Source organism: Petaurus breviceps, unplaced genomic scaffold (genome assembly GCF_028583685.1).
Source record: "Petaurus breviceps papuanus isolate PSGF00001 unplaced genomic scaffold, PetGlider_PUasm1.0 188, whole genome shotgun sequence".
NCBI classification, from domain to species: domain Eukaryota; kingdom Metazoa; phylum Chordata; class Mammalia; order Diprotodontia; family Petauridae; genus Petaurus; species Petaurus breviceps.
In genome coordinates this window covers 39752354-39772809 of record NW_027185804.1, presented here as the reverse complement: position 1 = coordinate 39772809, position 20456 = coordinate 39752354, and the positions used below count along the sequence as shown (strand labels likewise).

Genomic DNA, 20456 nt, shown 5'->3' with positions numbered 1-20456 from the left:
ACAAGAGTTTTTAATAAGTAATAGTTTAACTTCATAGGGAACCTCTTTCCAGAAAGACAAACAGTTAAAACAATGTTCATTCGCTGAATGTAGAATGTCAGGGGCATCCAATAATTACCTTCTGGGTAACAATAGTAGTAAATACCATTTCATTATTTCAATTGTGTCCCACTGAAGATGAGTCTCCAGTGGCTGGTGAGTTAATCAGCATGACAGTGAATTGACTTTTTCAATGTGAGATGGGAGAAAAATATCAACTGAGAGAGAAAAATCAGTTCATATTCATAATTGCTGGTTTTATCACCAAAGCAGACAGTTGAATGAAATGTAGTGGCAATCATGAAATCAATAAATCCCTAATGTTGTTGGAGAATATAACTCTAACAATGTCCCAGTGGTTGAGGATATTCTCGCTGCCCCAGCAGAATCTCATCCCCACTGAAGAAGTCTATTTGCCACCAAGGAACCACAAACACTGAAATCCATAGGGATGATTTTGAAGTTCCTTTTTTTTTAATGTGTTTGTAACCTCCAGAAACTTTCCCTAAAAATTTCTTGCCTTTGCAGTAATATCATGAAAATATTTCTGGATTTGGAGTCAGAGAATCTAGATATAAAGGCCAGCTTTACTGTTTATAGCATGGGTACCTTTCCTTTGGTCATCTCATCTCTCTCTACCCAACTATTTTTTATTTACAAAATGAAAGAAAAATCCTATGACGGATGCTCATGGTCCTAAATTCTATGAAGTTTTATCACTTTTATCTGAACAAAAATTTAAAATGCAAGATTATAAGAAGCTCGTCACTGTCTCTTTCAATTCAACCTGTCTTATAAAAGCAGAGTATATTTATTTACTAATTTGAAAGTTAAAAAAATATCTTGTAACCCCTATACAGTTCCTACAACCATGCATCACGATGACTGTAACTCTGCCAATCACATCTTATTATTGGTGTTGTAAATTATAATAGCAATAATTGACCATGTTATGAAAACATTAACCAAAAAGCCTCCATTTAGAACCATTTCTATGGACTTCAGTATTTGTGGTTCCTTGGGTGTCAAACAGAATTTCTATTGGGCATCAGATTCTGCTGGGGAACAAGGATATCCTTTTCCTGTGGAACATCTCTAATGTAACATTGTCAAAAACCAGTGGAGACTGACTGATCTAATAAACTCGTTGGTGCTGTTTCATCATCATCATTTATATTTATAATAATAATAATGTACAACCTACAACCTTCCAGGCAATGTGCTTTACAAATATCATCTAATTTGATTATCCAAACTCTGGGAAGTGGAGTGATTACAAGTTGTTATCTGCATTTTACTGGTAAAGAAACCAGGATAAATGGAGATTAATTTAATTCCCAAAGTTCTTTCAGCTATATCTAAAGATATATTTGAAAACATCTGCTGAACTCTAGTCTTAGTGCTCTCTCATCATTTTTAAATTCATACAATTAAATCTTAATAGATGGAATACATTTACAAATAATAATAATGGATGGCTCAGTATGTTGGATCCCTGCAATGTGTGTGACTTTCGACAAATCAAATCACTGCATGAATCTTCTGGGCATTTGTTAGAAAAACAGGGAGCAAAACACTTACAGAATTTATTAGAGAATGTTTTTAAAGAAATCACTTTGACCTAAAACTCATTGGATTGGAAAGAAATCAATTACTTTGACTTAAAACTCATGACTGAAAACTCATTGGATGAATTGCCATTGAAATATGGAATTGTAACAACATAGAAATTTTAGTTGAGGTTCTATGTAATTAATTGCTAAAATTACTGATTTAGTTTTCATCACTGTAAACATCTTGGAACACTGCCATAAACAAATGATATAATTGGAATTCGATATCCTATAGAAATTTCAGAGCTTTTAAATACTTCTTTTGGGCAAAAGGCAACTTATAAACATAAATATATTCCTGGTAATAACATGCAGCAATAAAATAGTGTATCATCATAATTGCAGAAGATTTAAAATTGCACCTGACAGACTCTAAACAAACTTTGGAGCTAAAGAACCCACAAAATGACAGAGAAAAGCTAACTTCCTGTTGAAGAAAATTTGGCAGGCTGGCAGGAAGAGGCCAATACAGCATGCTGGGAGCCAAGCCCAGCCCCACATGACCTAGAGTTTTTTGCTTCAGGGTAGCCACAGCCAGCCTCCAGCTGGAGGGTCATCAGATCACCACCAGCTGTGGCAGGTTCCAGAATTATCAACCCACAGATGCTAAGGACAAAGTGAGAGTTCAGTGCACTGTGGACTTTGGGAACCGGAAGTTTGGGAGTGTGGTCCGGACTTCCCACCCTGGAGAGAGAAGTGGCTGAGTCACCACTGCCATGCTGCCGCCGCCACTTAGCTTCTTCAGAGCTTGTAGACTGCCGATTGTAGGGGGATCAAGAATCCAGTCTGAGGGTTAATTGATCTTACTTTAACCTGCTAGGATATGGATCACTGTCTAGGGTGGCGGTCCTGGGGTGTGTGACTAGTTTGTCAGAGCATGTGGAGGATTCAGACAGAGCACCCAACTAATAGCTCCAGCAGCTGTGAAAAACCCAGCAATTGGGACAAAGCTCCCTTTTCTAGTAGCAGAGATCTACTGTGGCAAAAAACTCAAAAGACAAGCATTTGAGTGGCAACATGAGCAAGCAAAGGAAGAAGAGCAAGCAAAGCAATCTGACTCTAAACTTCTCTTTTGGGGACAAAAAAGATCAAAGCATGGAACAGGAGGAAGACAGTGAAGTCAGAACTCCTGCAAAAAAAGCTTCTAAGAAAAATACAAGCTGGTTACAGGCCATAGAAGAGTTTAAGAAAGATTTTGAAAACCAGATTAGAGAAGTGTAGGAAAAATTGGGAAGAGAAAGGAGAATGATGCAAGAAAATCATGAAATGAGAGACATCAACCTGACTGAAGAAAATAACACCTTAAAAAAGACTAAGTCAAATAGCAAAAGAGGCTCAAAAAAGGCAATGAGGAGAAGAATGCCTTAAAAATTTGAATTTGCCAGATAGAAAAAGAATCTCAAATGCTCACTGAAGAGAATCATTCCTCCAGAATTATATTGGAGCAAATGAAAGCTAGTGACTTTAGGAGAAATCAAGATACTATTAAACAGATCCAAACAAATGAAAAAATAGAAGGAAATGTGAAATATCTCATTGGGAAAACAACTGACCTGGAAAATAGATCCAGGATAGATAATTTAAAATTTATTGGACAACCTGAAAGCCATTATCAAAAAGAAATCTTCCTTCAGAAATTCTCAAGGAAAATTGCCCTGATGTTTTAGAACCAGAGGGCAAAACAGAGGTTGAAAGACTCCAATGACCACCTCCTGAAAAAGATCTCAAAAAGAAAACTCCTAGGAATATTCTAGACAGTCTCTGGAGCTCTGTGATCAGGGAGAAAATATTATAAGCAGCCAAGAAGAAACAATGTGAATGCTGTGGAAACACAATCAGGATAACACAGGATCTGGCAGCTTCTACACTGAAGGATCAAAAGGTTTTGAATATGATATTCTGGTCAAAGGAACTGGGACTAAAACCAAGAATCACCTACCCAGCAAAAGTGAGTATATTTTTTTCAGGGGAAAAATATTGTCATTAAGTGAACTAGAGGACTTTCAAGCATTCTTGATGAAAAAAACAGAGTTGAATAGAAAAAATGACATGCAGATACAAGAAGGAAGAAAAGCATGAGAAGGTAAACAGGGAAAATAAATCATAAGAAACTTATCAAAGTTTAACTATTTACATTCCTAAATGGAGAAACAATAATTGTAACTTATGAAACTTTTCTCAATTTGAGAATAATTGAAGGGAATACAAATGTATTTCTATATGTGTGTGTATGTATGTATAAATATATGCATACATATATATGTCTAAATAGGACATATGGGCATATGAATACATATGTAAATGTGTGTAAATATGTATATATATATGCATAGACAGAGGGCACAGGACCAATTGAATAGGAAGCGATGATACTTAAAAAGTGAAATTAAGAGGTGAGAGAGGAATGTAATGAGAGGAGATGTGGAGAGAAAGGATGGGATAAATTTTTTCATATGGAAGAAGCAAGGGAAAACTGTTACAATGGAGGTGAAGAACAGGAAGGCAAAATTGAACAAGTCAACATTATTCTCATTGAATTCGTCTTAGGGAGGGAATGACATACACATTAAGTAGGGTATCTCACCTTACAGGAGTGTAGGGGGCAAGGGAATATGAGGGGGAATGATGGAAGGGAGGGCAAACTGGGGGAGAGGGAAGTTGGAAGCACCCACTTATGAAAAGGGACAAGATCAAAATAGAGTATAGAGCAAGTGGGGGGTGGGATAGGATGGAGGGAAATATAGTCAGTCTTTCACATTATATACACTAAAGAAATATTTTGCATAGCTAAACATGGGCAACCTATATTGAATTGCTTATCTTCCAATTAATGGTTGGTGATGAGGGAGGAAGGGAAAGAATGAAATTCAAAGCTTAAAAATCATATGTTTAAAAATATAATTATATAATTAATGTTATTATTATTAATTTACATGTAACTGGGAAATAAGACATACAGGCAATGGGGCATAGAGATCTACCATGCCCTACTGGAAAGTCGGAGGGCATATGGGGGAAGATATGGGAGAGACAAGATTGTGGGAGGGGATATTCCGTGGGATTGTTGTTTTGGGGTGGTGGGTAGGGGAAAAATGGGGAGAAATTTGTAACCCAAAATCTTATGTAAATGAATGATGTAAACTAAAAAATAAAAAAAAAAGAGAGGAAAAAAATAAAATTGCATATAAATGAAAGGAAACTGAAAAAAAATTCAGTGTATGAATAACTGGTAGCATATTACCAAAAAAAATGTTGTTCCTAAAATTAGTCTAATAAAAAAACCACATAATGCAAGAAATGTTTGATTAAAAAAAGTTGTGAGTCATTAGTGTCAGGAGCTCTAAATTTGACCCACTGTCCTCTTCATATTGAAACACTTTTAGGAAAACTGTTATCAAGTTGGGGACAGCCTTTCTGTAATGCCTTTTATTTTTATTTTTTCCAATTTATTTTTCATTTCCAAACTTCATTTCCACAATATTTTGAGTCACGGATTTTTCTCCCCATCTTTCCTATACCCTCAAACCCAAAATAGTGATCCTGCTTAATAACCCATTTCCCAACCTGTTCTCTCTTTTATCCTCTCCTCCCCCAGCCCGCAACTTCCTAGTAGGGCAAGATGGATTTCTATGCCCCAGTGCCTATATATATATATATTATTTCCCAGTAACATGTTAAAAAAAAAAAAAACTTTTTTTTTAAAACATTTGTTTTTATAACTTTGTGTTCCAGATTTTTTCCCTTCTTCCTTCCTCACCGACCTCCACTAGGAAGATTAGCAGTTCAATATAGATTGTACATGTGTAGTTATGCAAAACATTTTCATAGTAGTTATTTTGTGAAAGACTAACTATAATTCCCTCAATCCTATCCCCTGCTTCACATTTATTCTGTTTTCTCCTTTGACCCTGTCCCTTTTCAAAAGTGTTTGCCTCTAATTATCCTCTTCCCCAATCTTCCCTCCCTTCTACCATCCCCCATCTTATCCCCCCCCCACCCTATTTTCCTGTAGGGTATGATATACAATTGAGTGTGTATGTTATTCCTTCCTTAAGCCAAATTCAGTAAGAGTAACTTCAACCTTTCTCTTTTACCTTCCTGCTCTTTCCCTCCATCGTAACAGTTTTTTCTTGCCTCTTTTATATGAGATACTTTACCCTATTCTATCTCTCCCTTTCACCTTCTCCTTAATATTCCTCTCTTACCTCAATTTTATTTTTTAGATATCATCCCTTCATATCCAACTCATCCTGTGGCTTCTGTCTATGTATACATGTACATACATATGTACACACATGTATGTGTGTATATATATATGCACACACACATACACCCTCCTATGCATACATATATATTTGTATGCATATATGTACATATATATTCCTTTCAACTATCCTTATACTGAGAATAGTCGTATGAGTTACAATTATTGTTTTTCCAAGTAGGAATTTAACTTTTAAAAGTTCCTCATGATTTTTTTTTCCTGTTTAAATTCTCATGCTTCTCTTGCTTCTTGTATTTGAAAGTCAAATTTTCTGCTCAGCTCTGGTTTTTTCATCAAGAGTAAAAATCCTCTATTTCATTGAATATCCATATTTTTCATTGAAGCATTATTCTCAGTTTTGCTGGGTAGGTGATTCTTAGTTTGAATATTATTTTCTTTGACCTCTGGAATATCATATTCTAAGCCCTTTGATCCCTTAATGTGGGAGCTAGGGCTTGAATTATCCTGATTGTCTTTCCACAATATTCAATTTTTTTTAAAGCAATTAGGGTTAAGTAACTTTCCCAAAGTTACACGGCCAGGTTTTTTTTTGTGTGGGTGTTAAGTATCTGAGGCCAGAACCAATCTCGGGTCCTACTGACTCTGGAGCAGGTGCTCTTACTCATTGTGCCACGTAGCCACTCCCACAATATGCAACGTTTTTCTTCCTGACTGCTTGCAGTATGTTCTCCTTGAGCTGGGAACTCTGGAATTTGGCTATAATATTCCTAGAAGTTTTATTTTGGGGGTCCTTTTCAAGAGGCAATCAGTGAATTCTTTTGATTTCTATTTTGCCCTCTGGTTCTAGAATATCAGGGAAATTGTCCTTGATAATTTCTTGAAAGGTTTTATCTAGGATCTTTTTTTAAATCATGGTTTTCAGGTAGTCCAATAATTTTTAAATTATATCTCCTGGGTCTATTTTCCAGGTCAGTCATTTTCCAGTGAGATAGTTCAGATTGCCTTCTATTTTTTTATTTGTTTGAATCTGTTTTATAGTATCTTAATTTCTTACAAAGTCTTTAGCTTGCTTTTGCTCCAATTTAATTTTGAAGGAATTATTCTCTTCAGTGAATTTTTGAAATCTCTTTTCCATCTGGCAAATTTGGCTTTTTCTGGCATTCTTCTCCTCATTGGCCTTTTGAGCCTCTTTTGCCATTTGAGTTAGTCTACTTTTTAAAGTGTTGTTTTCTTCAGTATTTTGGCAGTCTACCTTAGCAGGCTGTTGACTCACTTTTCATGATTTCCTTGTATCATTCTCGTTTCTCTTCCCAATTTTTCCTCTACTTCTCTTACTAGACTTTCAAGATCCTTCTTGAGCTCCTCCATGGCCTGTAAGCATTTCATATTTTTCTTGGATACTGGGACACAGGAGGTCCGACTTCGTTGTCTTCCTCCCATTCTATGCTTTGATCCTTTTTATACCCAAAAAAAGGATTCTATGGTCTAATTGTGCTTACTCTGCTTGCTCATGTTGCCAGTCAATTACTTGTCTTTTGAGCTCTTTGCCATGATAGAACTCTACTTCCAGAATGGGGAGAGGTCCCCACATTGTTGGGGTTTTCACAGCTTTTGGAGCTTTTAGGAGGGCCCCTCTCTACAGACACCACAAGCTGTTGCAACAGTGGCCAAACACCCCAGGAGCACCACCCAAGACCATGATCCAGATCCAAGCAGGTTAAAGCAAGAGTAATTTCCCTCTGAGTGGTTGCTTGGTCCACCTACTATCTGCAGGCCAGAAGCTCTGGAGGAAACCACATGGCAGCAGCTGCAGTCACTGCTCCTAGGCCACTTCTTATTCTGAGGGCAGGGGCCTGACCACCCTCTTCTGTCCCCCTCTTCTGACAGATTTCCCCACTCACCTTTTGCTTTGTCTTTGGGCTGTATGGCTTGAGAAGTCTGGAAACCACCACAGATGCTGGTGATTTACTCTCCTGAATTCTGCTCAGGCTGCTGCTGTTTGTGGCTGCCCTGGGCCATGTGGCTCACATGGGACTATGCTCAGCTCCCAGTACGGTGTGATAGACCATTGCTGTTGGCCTTCCAGGATGACTTCAGTGGACTAGTTCTTTCTCTTTGTCACTTTGGGGGGTTCTGTAGCTCTAAAATTTATTTAGAGTCATTTTTTTACATGTATTGGAGGTGATTGGAGGTGGAGCCATATGGAAGTCCTGTTTTTACTGCACCATGTTGGCTCCACCCCTGTGTAATATTTTTGATAGGAAGTGGACACATATTTCTATCATACTCATTTGATTTAGGCATGTCTCAATTCAAGATGGAACTGCATGTACATTGAATGGCATCCTGATTTAAAAAGAATTAAATGATACAGCTTTATCAGATTTCAAAAGATAAATTTAGTATGGATAATATATCAATATGAAAGTTAAGCCACTTCTGTGCGCCTGGAACTGGTAAATAGCAGGGATAGTTTTGACCTCCGTATGCTTATATTTTAACTTATTCAAATGACACATCCACAGATAAATAAATCTTCTCCATCATACAATTCAACAACATCCATATGTTATCTACTCTATGCAAGGGAACAGGCTTAGCATGGTATACATAAAGAAAAAATGAGAAATTTCAATTCTTCAAAAGAAGATAGGCAAGAAATAGAGATAGAAAAAGGGATACATATAGCTAAAAGCATGGATGTAGATTTAGATAAATGATGAAGATATAATTAAGTAAATACAATAATTATTAATTTATACCAAGTCTAACCAGAGGAGGAGTATGGTAAGATTATGAATAATTGGTTATTTCCATAAAGTAAATTACTCCAGAAAAGTTAGGTAGTAAATAGAGAAATGATTGAAGTACAGATCCTCTGCATAAAAATGAAAACTTATTTCTTCTCTATTCTGTTACATTTTCAGGAGAGGGCAAAATTTGTTAGCACTTAAGGTCTTGGTTTTTAAAACATGTTTTATGCAATTTGAATTTGCTTTTAAAAACTAACTGCTTCTTCAGGCTGGATTGCAGCCATTCTATTCCTCTTTATAGGTATCTTTGAAGACAAAAGACTATCAAAAATTTCTTAAAATCCAGTTGTCAATGTAAAGATGCAAGTGAATATCTTGTAGCTTGATAGCAAATGGGATGTGAGATAAAATGAAGACAGCTTATAAGGAAAAATGTTCATCAAAACTTATTGCCCTGGAAACAAGAGGCAGTGCAGCTACAAAATGACTGTATTCAGGGTCAGCTCTGCCAGTCTTGCAGACATAGGACTATTAAATTTTCAGTGAAAAAAATGACACCTCAGAACTTAGCAATCAAATCATGACTTAATTTTAGATTTTCTTCATGGTTTATATATGTATTAATAATGAAGATTAAATTTAAATATGTTTGAATACTTTTTTCTTCCTGAAAGCTCAGTTAAAAATATACTATCATACCCCAGTAATGCTTTAAAACTATTGCTGATTTCAGCAGAAGTGAAGCAGAAGGCTTGAGGAATGAAGTCATTACTAGATTGGAGACCTGAGACTAGAACTTAATCATCATCTTCATCACCACCAAAACCACCATTATCCTTCATTTAGTGCTTCCTTATCCTCCCTTCCCATTTGAGATTTCCATCCAATAGCTATATATTTCTCCTATGTGTCAAATGCTTTACATATTACCTCACCCATGAGTATTTGAGCTGCTCAAGGGTTAGAATTTTCTTTTTTTCTTCCTTTGTATCCTCAGCTATTAGTTCCATAGATCCAAAGGGTTCCTCTGGAAACTAATACAATTTTGAAAAGCTGCCTATTGACCTTCAGTGTAAGACACCTAGGGCTCAAAGTTGACTTCGTCTCAAGGTAAACAAATGCAGTTCAGGTTCCCTCTTTCTTCTAAAGCTAGGCAAAATATGTACAAGCAGAAAATATTTTCATGGGGGTGCAGGCAAGATGGCTGAGTAGAAACAGGACTTCTGCATGGCTCCAGCTTCCACCTTCTCCAATTCATGTAAACAAACTTTGGAGCTAGAGAACCCACAAAATGACAGAGAGAAGCTGAACTTCAGCTGAAAACAGCCCAGTAGGCAAACAGGAAGGGGGCAGCCCAGAACTCTGGGAGCCAAGCAAAACCCTGCATGAACTCGACGTTTTAGCCTCAGAGCAGCCTGTCCAGCGGCCAGCTAGAGGGCCTCCAGATCACCAGGAGCTGTAGTTGTTTCCAGAATTCTCAATCCATGGATTTCGAAGACAAAGTGAGAGGCCAGTGTAGACTTTGTGGGAACTGGGAATTCTGAAAGTGTGCTACAACCTTTGCCCATAGGGTTAGAAACTGCTGAGGTGTGGTGGCATTACAGCCTCTGCCTTGTGGCTGCTTCAGAGCTCCTGTCCTGTAGATTGTAGGGGGGCAAAGCAACCAGTCTGAGACATAATTGATCTTGCTTTAACCTCCTTGAATCTGTATCACTGTCTAGGGTGGAGATCCTGGGGTGTGACCAGTTTGCCAGAGCATGTGGACGCATCAGAGAAGGCAGCTAACTAATAGGTTCAGCAACTGCTGAAACCCAACAATTGGGACAAAGCTCCCCTTTCTGGTAGCAGAGTTCCACTGTGGCAAAAAGCTCAAAAGTCAAGCAATTGAGTGGCAAAATGAGAAAACAAAAGAAGAAAAGTGAGCTCAGCAATTTGACTCTATATTCCTCTTTTGTGGACAAAAAAGTTCAAAGCATGGAACAGGAGGAAGACAGTGAAGTCAGAACTCCTGCAAAAAAAGCTTCCAAGAAAAATATGAGCTGGTTACAGGCCATAGAGGAGCATAAGAAGGATTTTGAAAACCAGATTAGAGAAGTGAAGGAAAAATTGGCAAGAGAAATGAGAACGATGCAAAAAAATTATGAAATGAGAGACAACAACCTGACTGAAAAAAATAACACCTTAAAAATATAGATTAAATCAAATGGCAAAAGAAGCTCAGAAAGGCAATGAGGAGGAAAATGCCTTAAAAATTCGAATTTGGCAGATGGAAAAAGAATCTCAAAAGCTCACTGAAGAGAGTTATTACTGCAGAATTAGAATGGAGCAAATGGAAGCTAGTGACATTAAGAGAAATCAAGATACTATTAAAAAGATGCAAACAAATGAAAAAATAGAAAGCAGTGTGAAATATCTCATTGGAAAAACCACTGACCAAATAACAGATCCAGGGGAGATAATTTAAAAGTTATTGGACTACCTGAAAGTCATGATCAAAAAAAAGAAACTAGAAATCATTCTTCAAGAAATTCTCAAGGAAATTTGCCCTAATGTTTTAGAACCAGAGGGCAAAATGGAGATTGAAAGCATCCACCAATCACCTCCTGAAAAAGATCCCAAAAAGGAAACTCCTAGGAATATTATAGCCAGTTTCTGGAGTTCCCAGATCAAGAAGAAAATATTACAAGTAGCCAGGTAGAAACAATTTGAATCCTGTGGAAACACAGTCAGGCTAATATAGGATCTGGCAGCTTCTACACTGAGGGATTGAAGAGCTTGGAATATGATATTCCAGAGGTCAAAGAGCTGGGACTAAAACCAAGAATCACCTACCCAGCAAAACAGAGTATCATGTTTCAGGCAATAATATGGCTCTTCAATGGAATAGAGGACTTTCAAGCATTCTTGATGAAAAAACCAGAGTTGAATAGAAAATTTGACATTCAGGTACAAGAAGCAAGAGAAGCATGAAAATGTAAACAGGGAAAAAAATCATAAGGAACTTATCGAAGTTGAACTGTTTACATTCCTACATGGAAAAATGATAATAGTAACTTAGGAAACTTTTCTCCTTATGAGAATAGTTGAATGGAATAAAAATGCGTATACACACATATACATACATAAATACACACATCTATACAACCATATACATACATATATGTATATGTAAACATGCATATGTATGTCTATATAGGAGGTCATATGGGCATATGAATATATATGTGAGTGTGTGTATATATGTGTACAGGTATACATAGACAGAGGGCACAGGACCAATCGAATATGAAGGTGTTATAGGAATGTAAATTTTTAAGATCTTTCCTGTCCCTAGATTAAGTTCTACTGGAGCCTGTAGTGGGAGGCTTCTTCTTCAGGAATGTCTACATCTTGTTGCTTTTTGATTGGGTAGTGGCTCAAGAGAGTTGTTACATTCTCTGACCTAGGATAAGGCTATATAATCCCTTATGTGAGACTTTGTTTGGGGAATCACTTTGAGAAGTGTTGTATGACTTGACCAGATGAGACTCTGGGCAGCCATTGAGAGCCCCCCAGCTTTGAAAAACCCAGATTTTGATTCTTCCCTCTCTGGTAACTGTGATTTGGTATGGATGTAATGGTTGGACAGTTGGAGGCCTGTCTGCTTGAAATATTTCTGTCTTCATACTCTGAAGTTCAGGGCGCTGACTTTTTCCCCTCAACTATGTAAACAATATCCATTTGATTGATTAAAGTAAGCTAGTTAACCAATTTTGAATTGCTTTCCTTTAGCAAAGCAGATCTAAGAACCTGTGTTGGCAGCCACCCTGGGGATGCTGGGGTGCTTGCTGCTGCAGAAAAGATGACACTTAAATGGTGAAATTAAGAGGTGAGAGAGAAATATAATGAGAGGAGATGGGGAGATAAAAAATGGGGTAAATTATATCATATAGAAGAGGCAACTTGTTATTTAATTGTTACAATGGATGGGAAGACCAGGAAGGCAACAGGGAATGAATCAACCTTACTCTCTTTGAATTTGGCTTTAGGATGGAATGACATACACACTAAATAGTGTATCTTACCCTGGAGGAGAGTAGGGGGGAAAGGTATGAGAGGGGGGATGATGGAAGGGAGGGCAGGCTGGGGGGGGGAGGAGTGTTGGAAGCACCCACTTTTGAAAATGAAAGGATGAAAGCAGAGAATAGAACAAGTGGGGGGATGGGATAGGAGGGAGGGAAATAAAATAGCCTTTCACAATATATCCACTATGGAAATGTTTTGTATAGCTACACCTATAAAACCTATATTCAATTAATTATCTTCCCAGTAAGGGTGGGTGACAAGGGAGGAAAGGAAAGAATCTGGAATTCAAAGTTTTAAAATCAAATGTATGTATATATATACATATATATATAAGATTATGATTATTATTATTTTACATGCCACTGGGAAATATGATACACAGGCACTGGGCCCTAGAGATCAACCATACCCTATTGGAAAGTCAGAGGGGGTGATATAGGAGAGAAGATTGGAGGAGGGGGTATTCAGTGGGATCACTGTTTGCGGTGGTTGGTAGGGGAAAGATGGGGAGAAAATTTGTAAGTCAAATTCTTATGGAAATGAATGATGTAAACTAAAAATAAAAATAAAATTTGAGGAAAAATATATTACCATGAATAGACACACCTTCACAAAAATCTAGAACCTCTTGCACTATTTGGACACTTTTTTGACTTCCTAGATCCTGATTTTTCTTTCCATTGTTGAAGGTTTAGTACAGTTGCAAAAATTTTTTGTTGTATCATTCCAAACAGATGTTCTCTTTAAGTAAAGTTTTTGCCTCAGCAAATACTTTCTGTCCATGCAGGGAAAGAGATAAGCCTTAACTACACTTCCAACTGCATGAAACTCCACAGCATCCAGCTATGTCAACAAATTAAATTCAATGAATCTACAAAAGTCCTGAGGTGATATCATCTTTCACACTCCAAAGTTTTACACTCTGAGAAAAAAGTATTCCCTTTCTAGAAATTGGACATAGACATTGATTCACCAGCAGAAATTGTGCTTTTTGATTGCTTATTAACTAATTTTATCCATTTTATGTAAAAACTGAGACTCAGAGATGGAGGAAATTTGGAAATAGGCAGAGTTTGAACCAAAATTTTACTGAGTCGATGTCCAGCTCCTCTTCACAATCCCACATCCTCCATGTTGATTATAAAGATATGATTGAATGTATTGTGAAGTATGTTCAGTAGAAAGTTTTTTTTTTTTGGTAACAATTTCAGTACCAAAAAGGTGATTTAGTGATTTGTACATTGCTATGGAAGGTAGTAATGTGAATCCTAGGAAAAATCTCAACAGCCTGATAGCTGTGGGACAATATGGTCCAGCTAAGTAACAGAGGTTGAGGAACATTAAAAGAAAGGAAGAGAGAATTGGAAAGGAAAAGTGGAAGGGAACTGAGCACAAAAATCATTAAATAAAATTGACCTACTTCATTATTTGGTTCAAGTCTTGCCGTATCTAATCTGATCTCATTTTCCATAGTAACAAATATACAGTGATCCAACTTTGACACATTACTAATATCTTATGTGAGAATATTTAATGTAAAACATTCTTTTATGCTTCATATTGAGTCTAGGACATTTAGGATTACTTTTAAGGTGAAGAGATTAAGAATTCAGAGGAAGTGGGTTTGGAGAGAGGAAATGGTTGTAGGAGAAATAAACAGGTGTTGCTTTATTGTTGCAATCTCCAAAGCAGAAATGTGGATGTTGCCATCTACTCTGATTTTTCTGAGAAGCTAATGAATTTATTTCCCCATTAGTTACTGGATAGATTATATTGAAGGACCCAGTTAGTTTCTGTGTGCCTTCTCAAAATAGTAATTATTACACAACTCTACCTTAATAAGTCTCTTAAAGTGTTTACTTCAGGAGTAGGAAGGCTTTCACTGATCTTCCTAAATTGTTTTGCCTAATCAAACTTTTAAGTACTATGTAAATGCTACCTAGTATTATTTAAATATCTAAATATTTACATGTAGGTCATGAAATGAATACTTTTGATCATAGCACATATTACGGAATTAAAAAAAAAACCAACCTAAAGAGATTTAAGGAACATTTTATAATGATTTTATAGTAATATTTGTGCTTTCTGTGTTATTGTTTTTTTTCTTCCCTTCTGTAGATCTTTAACATGTATGCATTTGGCAAAATGCCAGGTAGTTCTCAGCTTTATTTTTTTTTATCTTTGAAGTGACTGTAACAATAATTCTGGAGTCTTATATAGTGACTTTTTTATGAATCTCCAATTTGATAACTTGTATTATTTTGCAAACATTGTTCCATACAAAAGACTCTTATCATAATAATCATGAACATATTATTGTTGCAATTATTATTTCATATAACGCATTTTTATAAATCATTTGGCCCTCATAACTGTATAATCAGGCAGTGTGTATTCATTTTTATACATGAGGAAACTGAATAAGAGTGTTTAACTGACCTGCTTAACAACACAGAACATTTAAGTAACAAAGGACACATTTCAAGCCAGGTCTCTGTTGATAACAAATTCAGATCACTTTCCATTACACTTTTGAAACTCTACTAGTTTGTTTTCATTCAAAACTAAGTCAGTGAGTATGCCCAAGTAAAATTAAGCACACTCCGAAAAATGAGACAAAAATGACCTGACCAAGAGAGGGAGCTAAAATTGACAACTGCTCCTGGAAAAGTCCGGAATTGAGTTTATTCCTAATTCTAATGCATAAGTCATTTCCATAATCCATAGAACCAGCACACAGCTCACTGAAGGGTACAAACCACTCCCAGTTCTCATTTAACACATAAAATGGGCTCAGGCAGATGATATAACTACCATAATTTCTCAAAATTTCTTAGTGTTGGAACAAAGATTAGTACCCAGAGCTTCTGAGTTTTTGGTTTCTTAAAGCAATAAATTGTTATAATAATCCTGCAAACTTCTAGAATGTGGGGTGTTCCCTATCCACCTAACTTCCCTGACATTCTTGTAATTATTTGTTTTTAATCCACAAACATAAAATTCATAGAAATGGTCAATTCTAGAGGTCCTTCTTAAAGACAGTTACAATAATACAATGTGGATAGAATTGTGAATGAGTCCATTAATTCTGTAAAACAGTTTGAAGTGATTTTTTAAAAAAATTGTTAAAATATAAAATAATAAAATAAGATATAGATATACTTTGGCCCAAATCTTCTAGAATTAGACATATACAAAAAAGTCAATTAGAGGGATTGAGTCCAAATAAAGAAAAAAATATTAAATGCAATTCCCTAATGACCAAACATAGAAATAAAGTATGCCCTATTGATGGGGAAATTGCAACAGATTGTGGCACAAGAATGGAATATGCAGCAGGATAGTACTATCACTTAAGAAATAAGAAATATGAAAAATAATTAGAAAATTATGGGAACACTTATGGATGAAAGAAAATCAATGAGCAAAAAAATATTCACAATAACTTTGACAACATATATAGAAAGGTAATATGAAAAAAAAACATGACAAAAGAAATTGAAGAATATATAATTGTCATACCTGGGCCTGATCCCAGAGAGAATTTTAGGAAATGCATTTCTCTCCCTTTTTCTACAGAAGCATAACTAAGGGAAGGTGGGGAGGTACAATCAATAGAACATTGGTCTTAAATAAGCTTAACATGATTTTGATTTCTTTTTAATCAGGCAAGGATTATTTGTGAGACCCTGTGGGAGTCAGCTATATAGCATCTTTGCCTAAATTGCCTTGCATGTAGAAGGAGAATAATAATAATAATAGCATTTATCTTTGAAGGCTGTTGCAAGGGAAAACTGCAGTGATATTTGTAAAGTACTAAGATAAACTATATCTAAAGCATTTTGCAAACCTTAGTGGGCTATAAAATGTTAATTTTTGTCATTACTATTAGATGGAAGACTATGGCTTTGAAATGTCCTACATGCCTAGAGATTTAGTCAATATTTCAATTTGTCACATCTCTAAAATATCACTTATAACCTCTCACAAAGATTTTTAGAAAAAAAATTGGCCTAGGAAAAGTCAGTGTGGAAATTTATGAAAGGGTTGTGGTTTTTGCTAGCTAAAGTAGTATGTCCACTGATTAAAATATTATTCTATCAATACATTTGCATTCCTCTGATGAATTTGAAAGATTTCCAACTATTAACTCAATTTCAATTATACTGAAAGACATTCATCTCATCCAGAGTTTCTTTGTGGCATTTTTAACCTCTGCATTCCTAAGGGTGTAGATCAAGGGATTTAACATAGGAGTAATCATAGTAGCACATATAGATACAACTTTATCTATAGGAAAAGTGGCTACTGGCCTTACATACAAGAAAATACAGGGAAGAAAAAACAAGACGACCACTGTAAAGTGAGAGCTACAGGTGGAAAGGGCCTTCCTCCTTCCTTCTGAACTACCACCCTTCAGGGAAGAGAGGATAACTACATAGGAGACAGTTAGTATGAGAAAGATTGAGAGACACATTACACCACTGTTAGCAATGACTAAAATGCCAAGAACGTGGGTGTCCATGCAGGCCAGTTTCAGCAATGGGAACAAGTCACACATGAAGTGATCAATAACATTAGGGCCACAGAAGGGGAGATGGGCCATGAAGAGGAGTTGTATGGTGGCATGAATGGAGCCCCCCATCCAGGACGCTGCCACCAGCAGGTAGCACATTCGAGGATTCATGATGGTCATGTAGTGCAGGGGTTTGCAGATGGCCACATAGCGATCATAAGCCATGACCACAAGAAGGATGATGCCTACACCACCAAAAAAATGATCTGCAAAGAGTTGAGTCAGACAGCCTTCCAGGGAGATGGTTGACTTCTCATAGAGTAAATCCACAACCATCTTAGGAGCAATGACTGAAGAGTAGGTAGCATCCACGATGGATAAGAATGTTAGAAAAAAGTACATGGGTGATTTCAAAGTCTGGCTGGCAGTCAAGGTTATGACAATGAATATATTTCCTATAATTGTGATAATATATATGATTATAAATATGACAAAGAAAATTTTTCGAAGTTCTGGATTTTGTGTAAGGCCTAGCAGAATGAATTCAGTTACATTGTTTTTACTTTCCATCTTGGTCACTTGTCTGGCAGCTTCCTTATTTTCCCATAGCCTTATTGGTTCTTTCCTTTTCTCTTCATTTCTTCCTCTACTTAGACCTTGCCTTTAACTCACCTAAGAAATCCAGCTATTTTAATTCCAACTTGAGTCAATCACTAGTCTTGCTGAAACAGCTATTTCTGCAAAAGATGAATTTTGTACAGGGGGAATGAATACAAATAACATCCTTAATGCTAAGGATTGTGATTCATCTCCCTTTCATCTTAGAAGTAACTGGATATAATAGATTACTTTCATGTAATTAGTTTGTCTGTAACTATGAAAAGTAGAAATGGGTTAATATCATGTTTATCAATGATTAGAATCCAATAGATTCATATAAATCCCAGTTATGGTTTTAAGTGATGTACTTAGATTGCAACAACCTCTTCACATTCGAGAAGAAATGGCAGATAATGTTAATGAGTAAGCCCCTTTTAAGTCCAATGGGAAGAGATTGTCTAAACTTAACCGGGATAAGTGAGTAGATAAAACAATAATCTTGGAGTCAGGGAAGCTTCTTTCATGCCCCTCTTCTGGCTATAGGACTGTGGGCAAATCTCTTAACCTATAATTACCAAGGTATCACTTTAAGTCCAGACACTGCAAAACAATGGATTCACTCTATGGGGAGTGGGAGCTTCCTTGTTTGGAGATTCTCGAATCCAATGAAATCATATGTCTGGTTAAAAAGAAAGAAAAGTTCAATGAGTATGAATAACAAAAGCAACTGATACTTTATAATTCATAGGATGTCTTACCAGCAATGCCTAATTTAAACCTCAAAATAATTCTACGGAGTAAGAACTGCGGATATCATTTTCATTTTGCAATGCGGGAAGTTGAGACCTGGAGAGGTCCCTCTTTCTCTCCCTGTCTCTCTTCCTGTCCCTCTTCTCCCTCTCTCTGTCCCTCTTCCTCTCCTACTTCTCCTTCCTTTTATCCATCGCCCTCTCCTTGTGTATGGATTTCTTTCTCAAAGACTTAAGGGTAAACCCATTTCACTCTGCATCTCATAGATTAGAAAACAGTAGTTTCTGCCCAAGCACAACTTAATTATCTTTGGTCAGCAACCTTGAGGTCTTCCCCTTCCAGTTTGATTTTATTTTTTATTAAAGGTGTCATCTCTTGACTCATTTCTTAATCAGGCTTATTCATTGAATGGGCATTACCTCACTCAAAGTTAGAACCTGATAAGGCCTTAATCTAAAACAGCCAGGATCTCCCATTGTATTCTGGGTCATCTTCAGTGGTCCTGATGAATATTTGACCACTGGACCCAGATGGCTCTGGAGGAGAAAGTGAGACTAGTGACCCTTCACAGCCTTCCCTCACTCATACCTAAGTCAACTGCAAGTCATATCATCTCCTCGGTGTCATGGTCCTCTTTGAGAATAAAGGACAAATACAACACATAATATGTATCTATCGATCTTTATTTCTTCTTCCTTCCTTTAATCAGCCAACTGAACTATATTCATTTACTGTATTTTTTTTTCTCTTCTCACTTCATAATCCAATATAATCTGGGTTCTGACCAGGTCAGTCATCTAAGTCCACTGTCTCTGAGTGACAAAGGAACTCTTAGTTCATGATCTTGATTTTTTTTTCAATTCTCATAATTCTTAGCTTACATCTCATGGATCTCTTAAATTATTATACACCTCATATCTTAACATACATTATACAAAACTCTTTGTGACATTTGCCAGTGATAATTTCTCAGCCTCCTGGATTTCCTGTCCCTCTTGGGTCTTTGGTGATATTATTCTACTTCTACTTCTAGTTGCTCTGCAATGCCTTAGGCTCTTTTGTTGGAACCTAATTAAGGCCCCACCTCCTATCTAATGATGTCCTATAAGGGTCTCTTGTTTATACATTATCCTTTTTTCTTTGTAGGTTTCTCAGTAATAATATCAGATTCCACAAGTTAAATTATCATCCCAATGTAGATTATTCTTAAAAAATATGCATATAAGATACACACATATACATATATATGCAAACACACATACTTGAATATATGTATATGTGTGTACATATATGTGTATGTGTATATGTGTATTGTGTAAATGTATACATATTTATATAAAAATCTATCAAGGGGGCGTCTAGGTGGCACAGTGAGTAAAGTGCTGGCCCTGGAGTCAGGAGGACCCAAGTTCAGTTCCGGCCTCAGACACTTAACACCCACAAAAAAAAAAAAAAACCTAGCCATGTAACCTTTGGCAAGTTACTTAACTCCAATTACCCTCCAAAAAAAAAAATAAAATCTATCAGGATGGATAGATGGATATGGATATATATATATATGATTTGTTTGTTTCCAATCTTGGTCTAACTCTTAAATTTGAATTTCACAACACAGTATTTGGAGCTGGATGTCATATAAATATCTCAGAACCAATTCATACATAAAGAACTCATCTGTGTCTCCTCTTTACTTCTTGGTGGCATCTTCTTTCCTCTAATCTTCCAGGTTCAAATCCTCAATTAATTGTTCAGTCAATACCCCATAGTTGAACAATTGCTAAATCTTACCTTTCTAACTTCCCATTTTATCTTGTATGCAAACTTTCTACTCAGTAGTCACCGAACTATTTTCCCCTTAGACTCTTATCAACATTCACCTGCTTTATTGAAAT

The 20456-nt window shown here is 36.4% G+C and overlaps 1 protein-coding gene across 2 annotated transcripts; it reads right to left on the bottom strand.

Annotated features, from left to right (window-relative positions):
* Positions 1 to 11226: 11226 nt before the first annotated feature.
* On the bottom strand, positions 11227 to 17784 carry LOC138163490 (olfactory receptor 4C6-like). Of its 2 annotated transcripts, XM_069090948.1 has the most exons (2): positions 16886 to 17784; positions 11227 to 11236 (listed from the first exon to the last, which is right to left on the bottom strand). In XM_069090948.1, the coding sequence occupies exons 1-2, from the start codon at positions 17782 to 17784 to the stop codon at positions 11227 to 11229; spliced, it is 909 nt and encodes a 302-aa protein (XP_068947049.1). The 2 variants fall into 2 exon arrangements, with proteins under 2 accessions (XP_068947049.1, XP_068947048.1); XM_069090947.1 differs by lacking the exon at positions 11227 to 11236 and having other exon boundaries at positions 16770 to 17784.
* Positions 17785 to 20456: the final 2672 nt, after the last annotated feature.

What these genes read in the sequence shown, in the direction of transcription:
- LOC138163490 (XM_069090948.1), bottom strand. Translation starts at nt 17,784, where the DNA reads ATGGAAAGTAAAAACAATGTAACTGAATTCATTCTGCTAGGCCTTACA.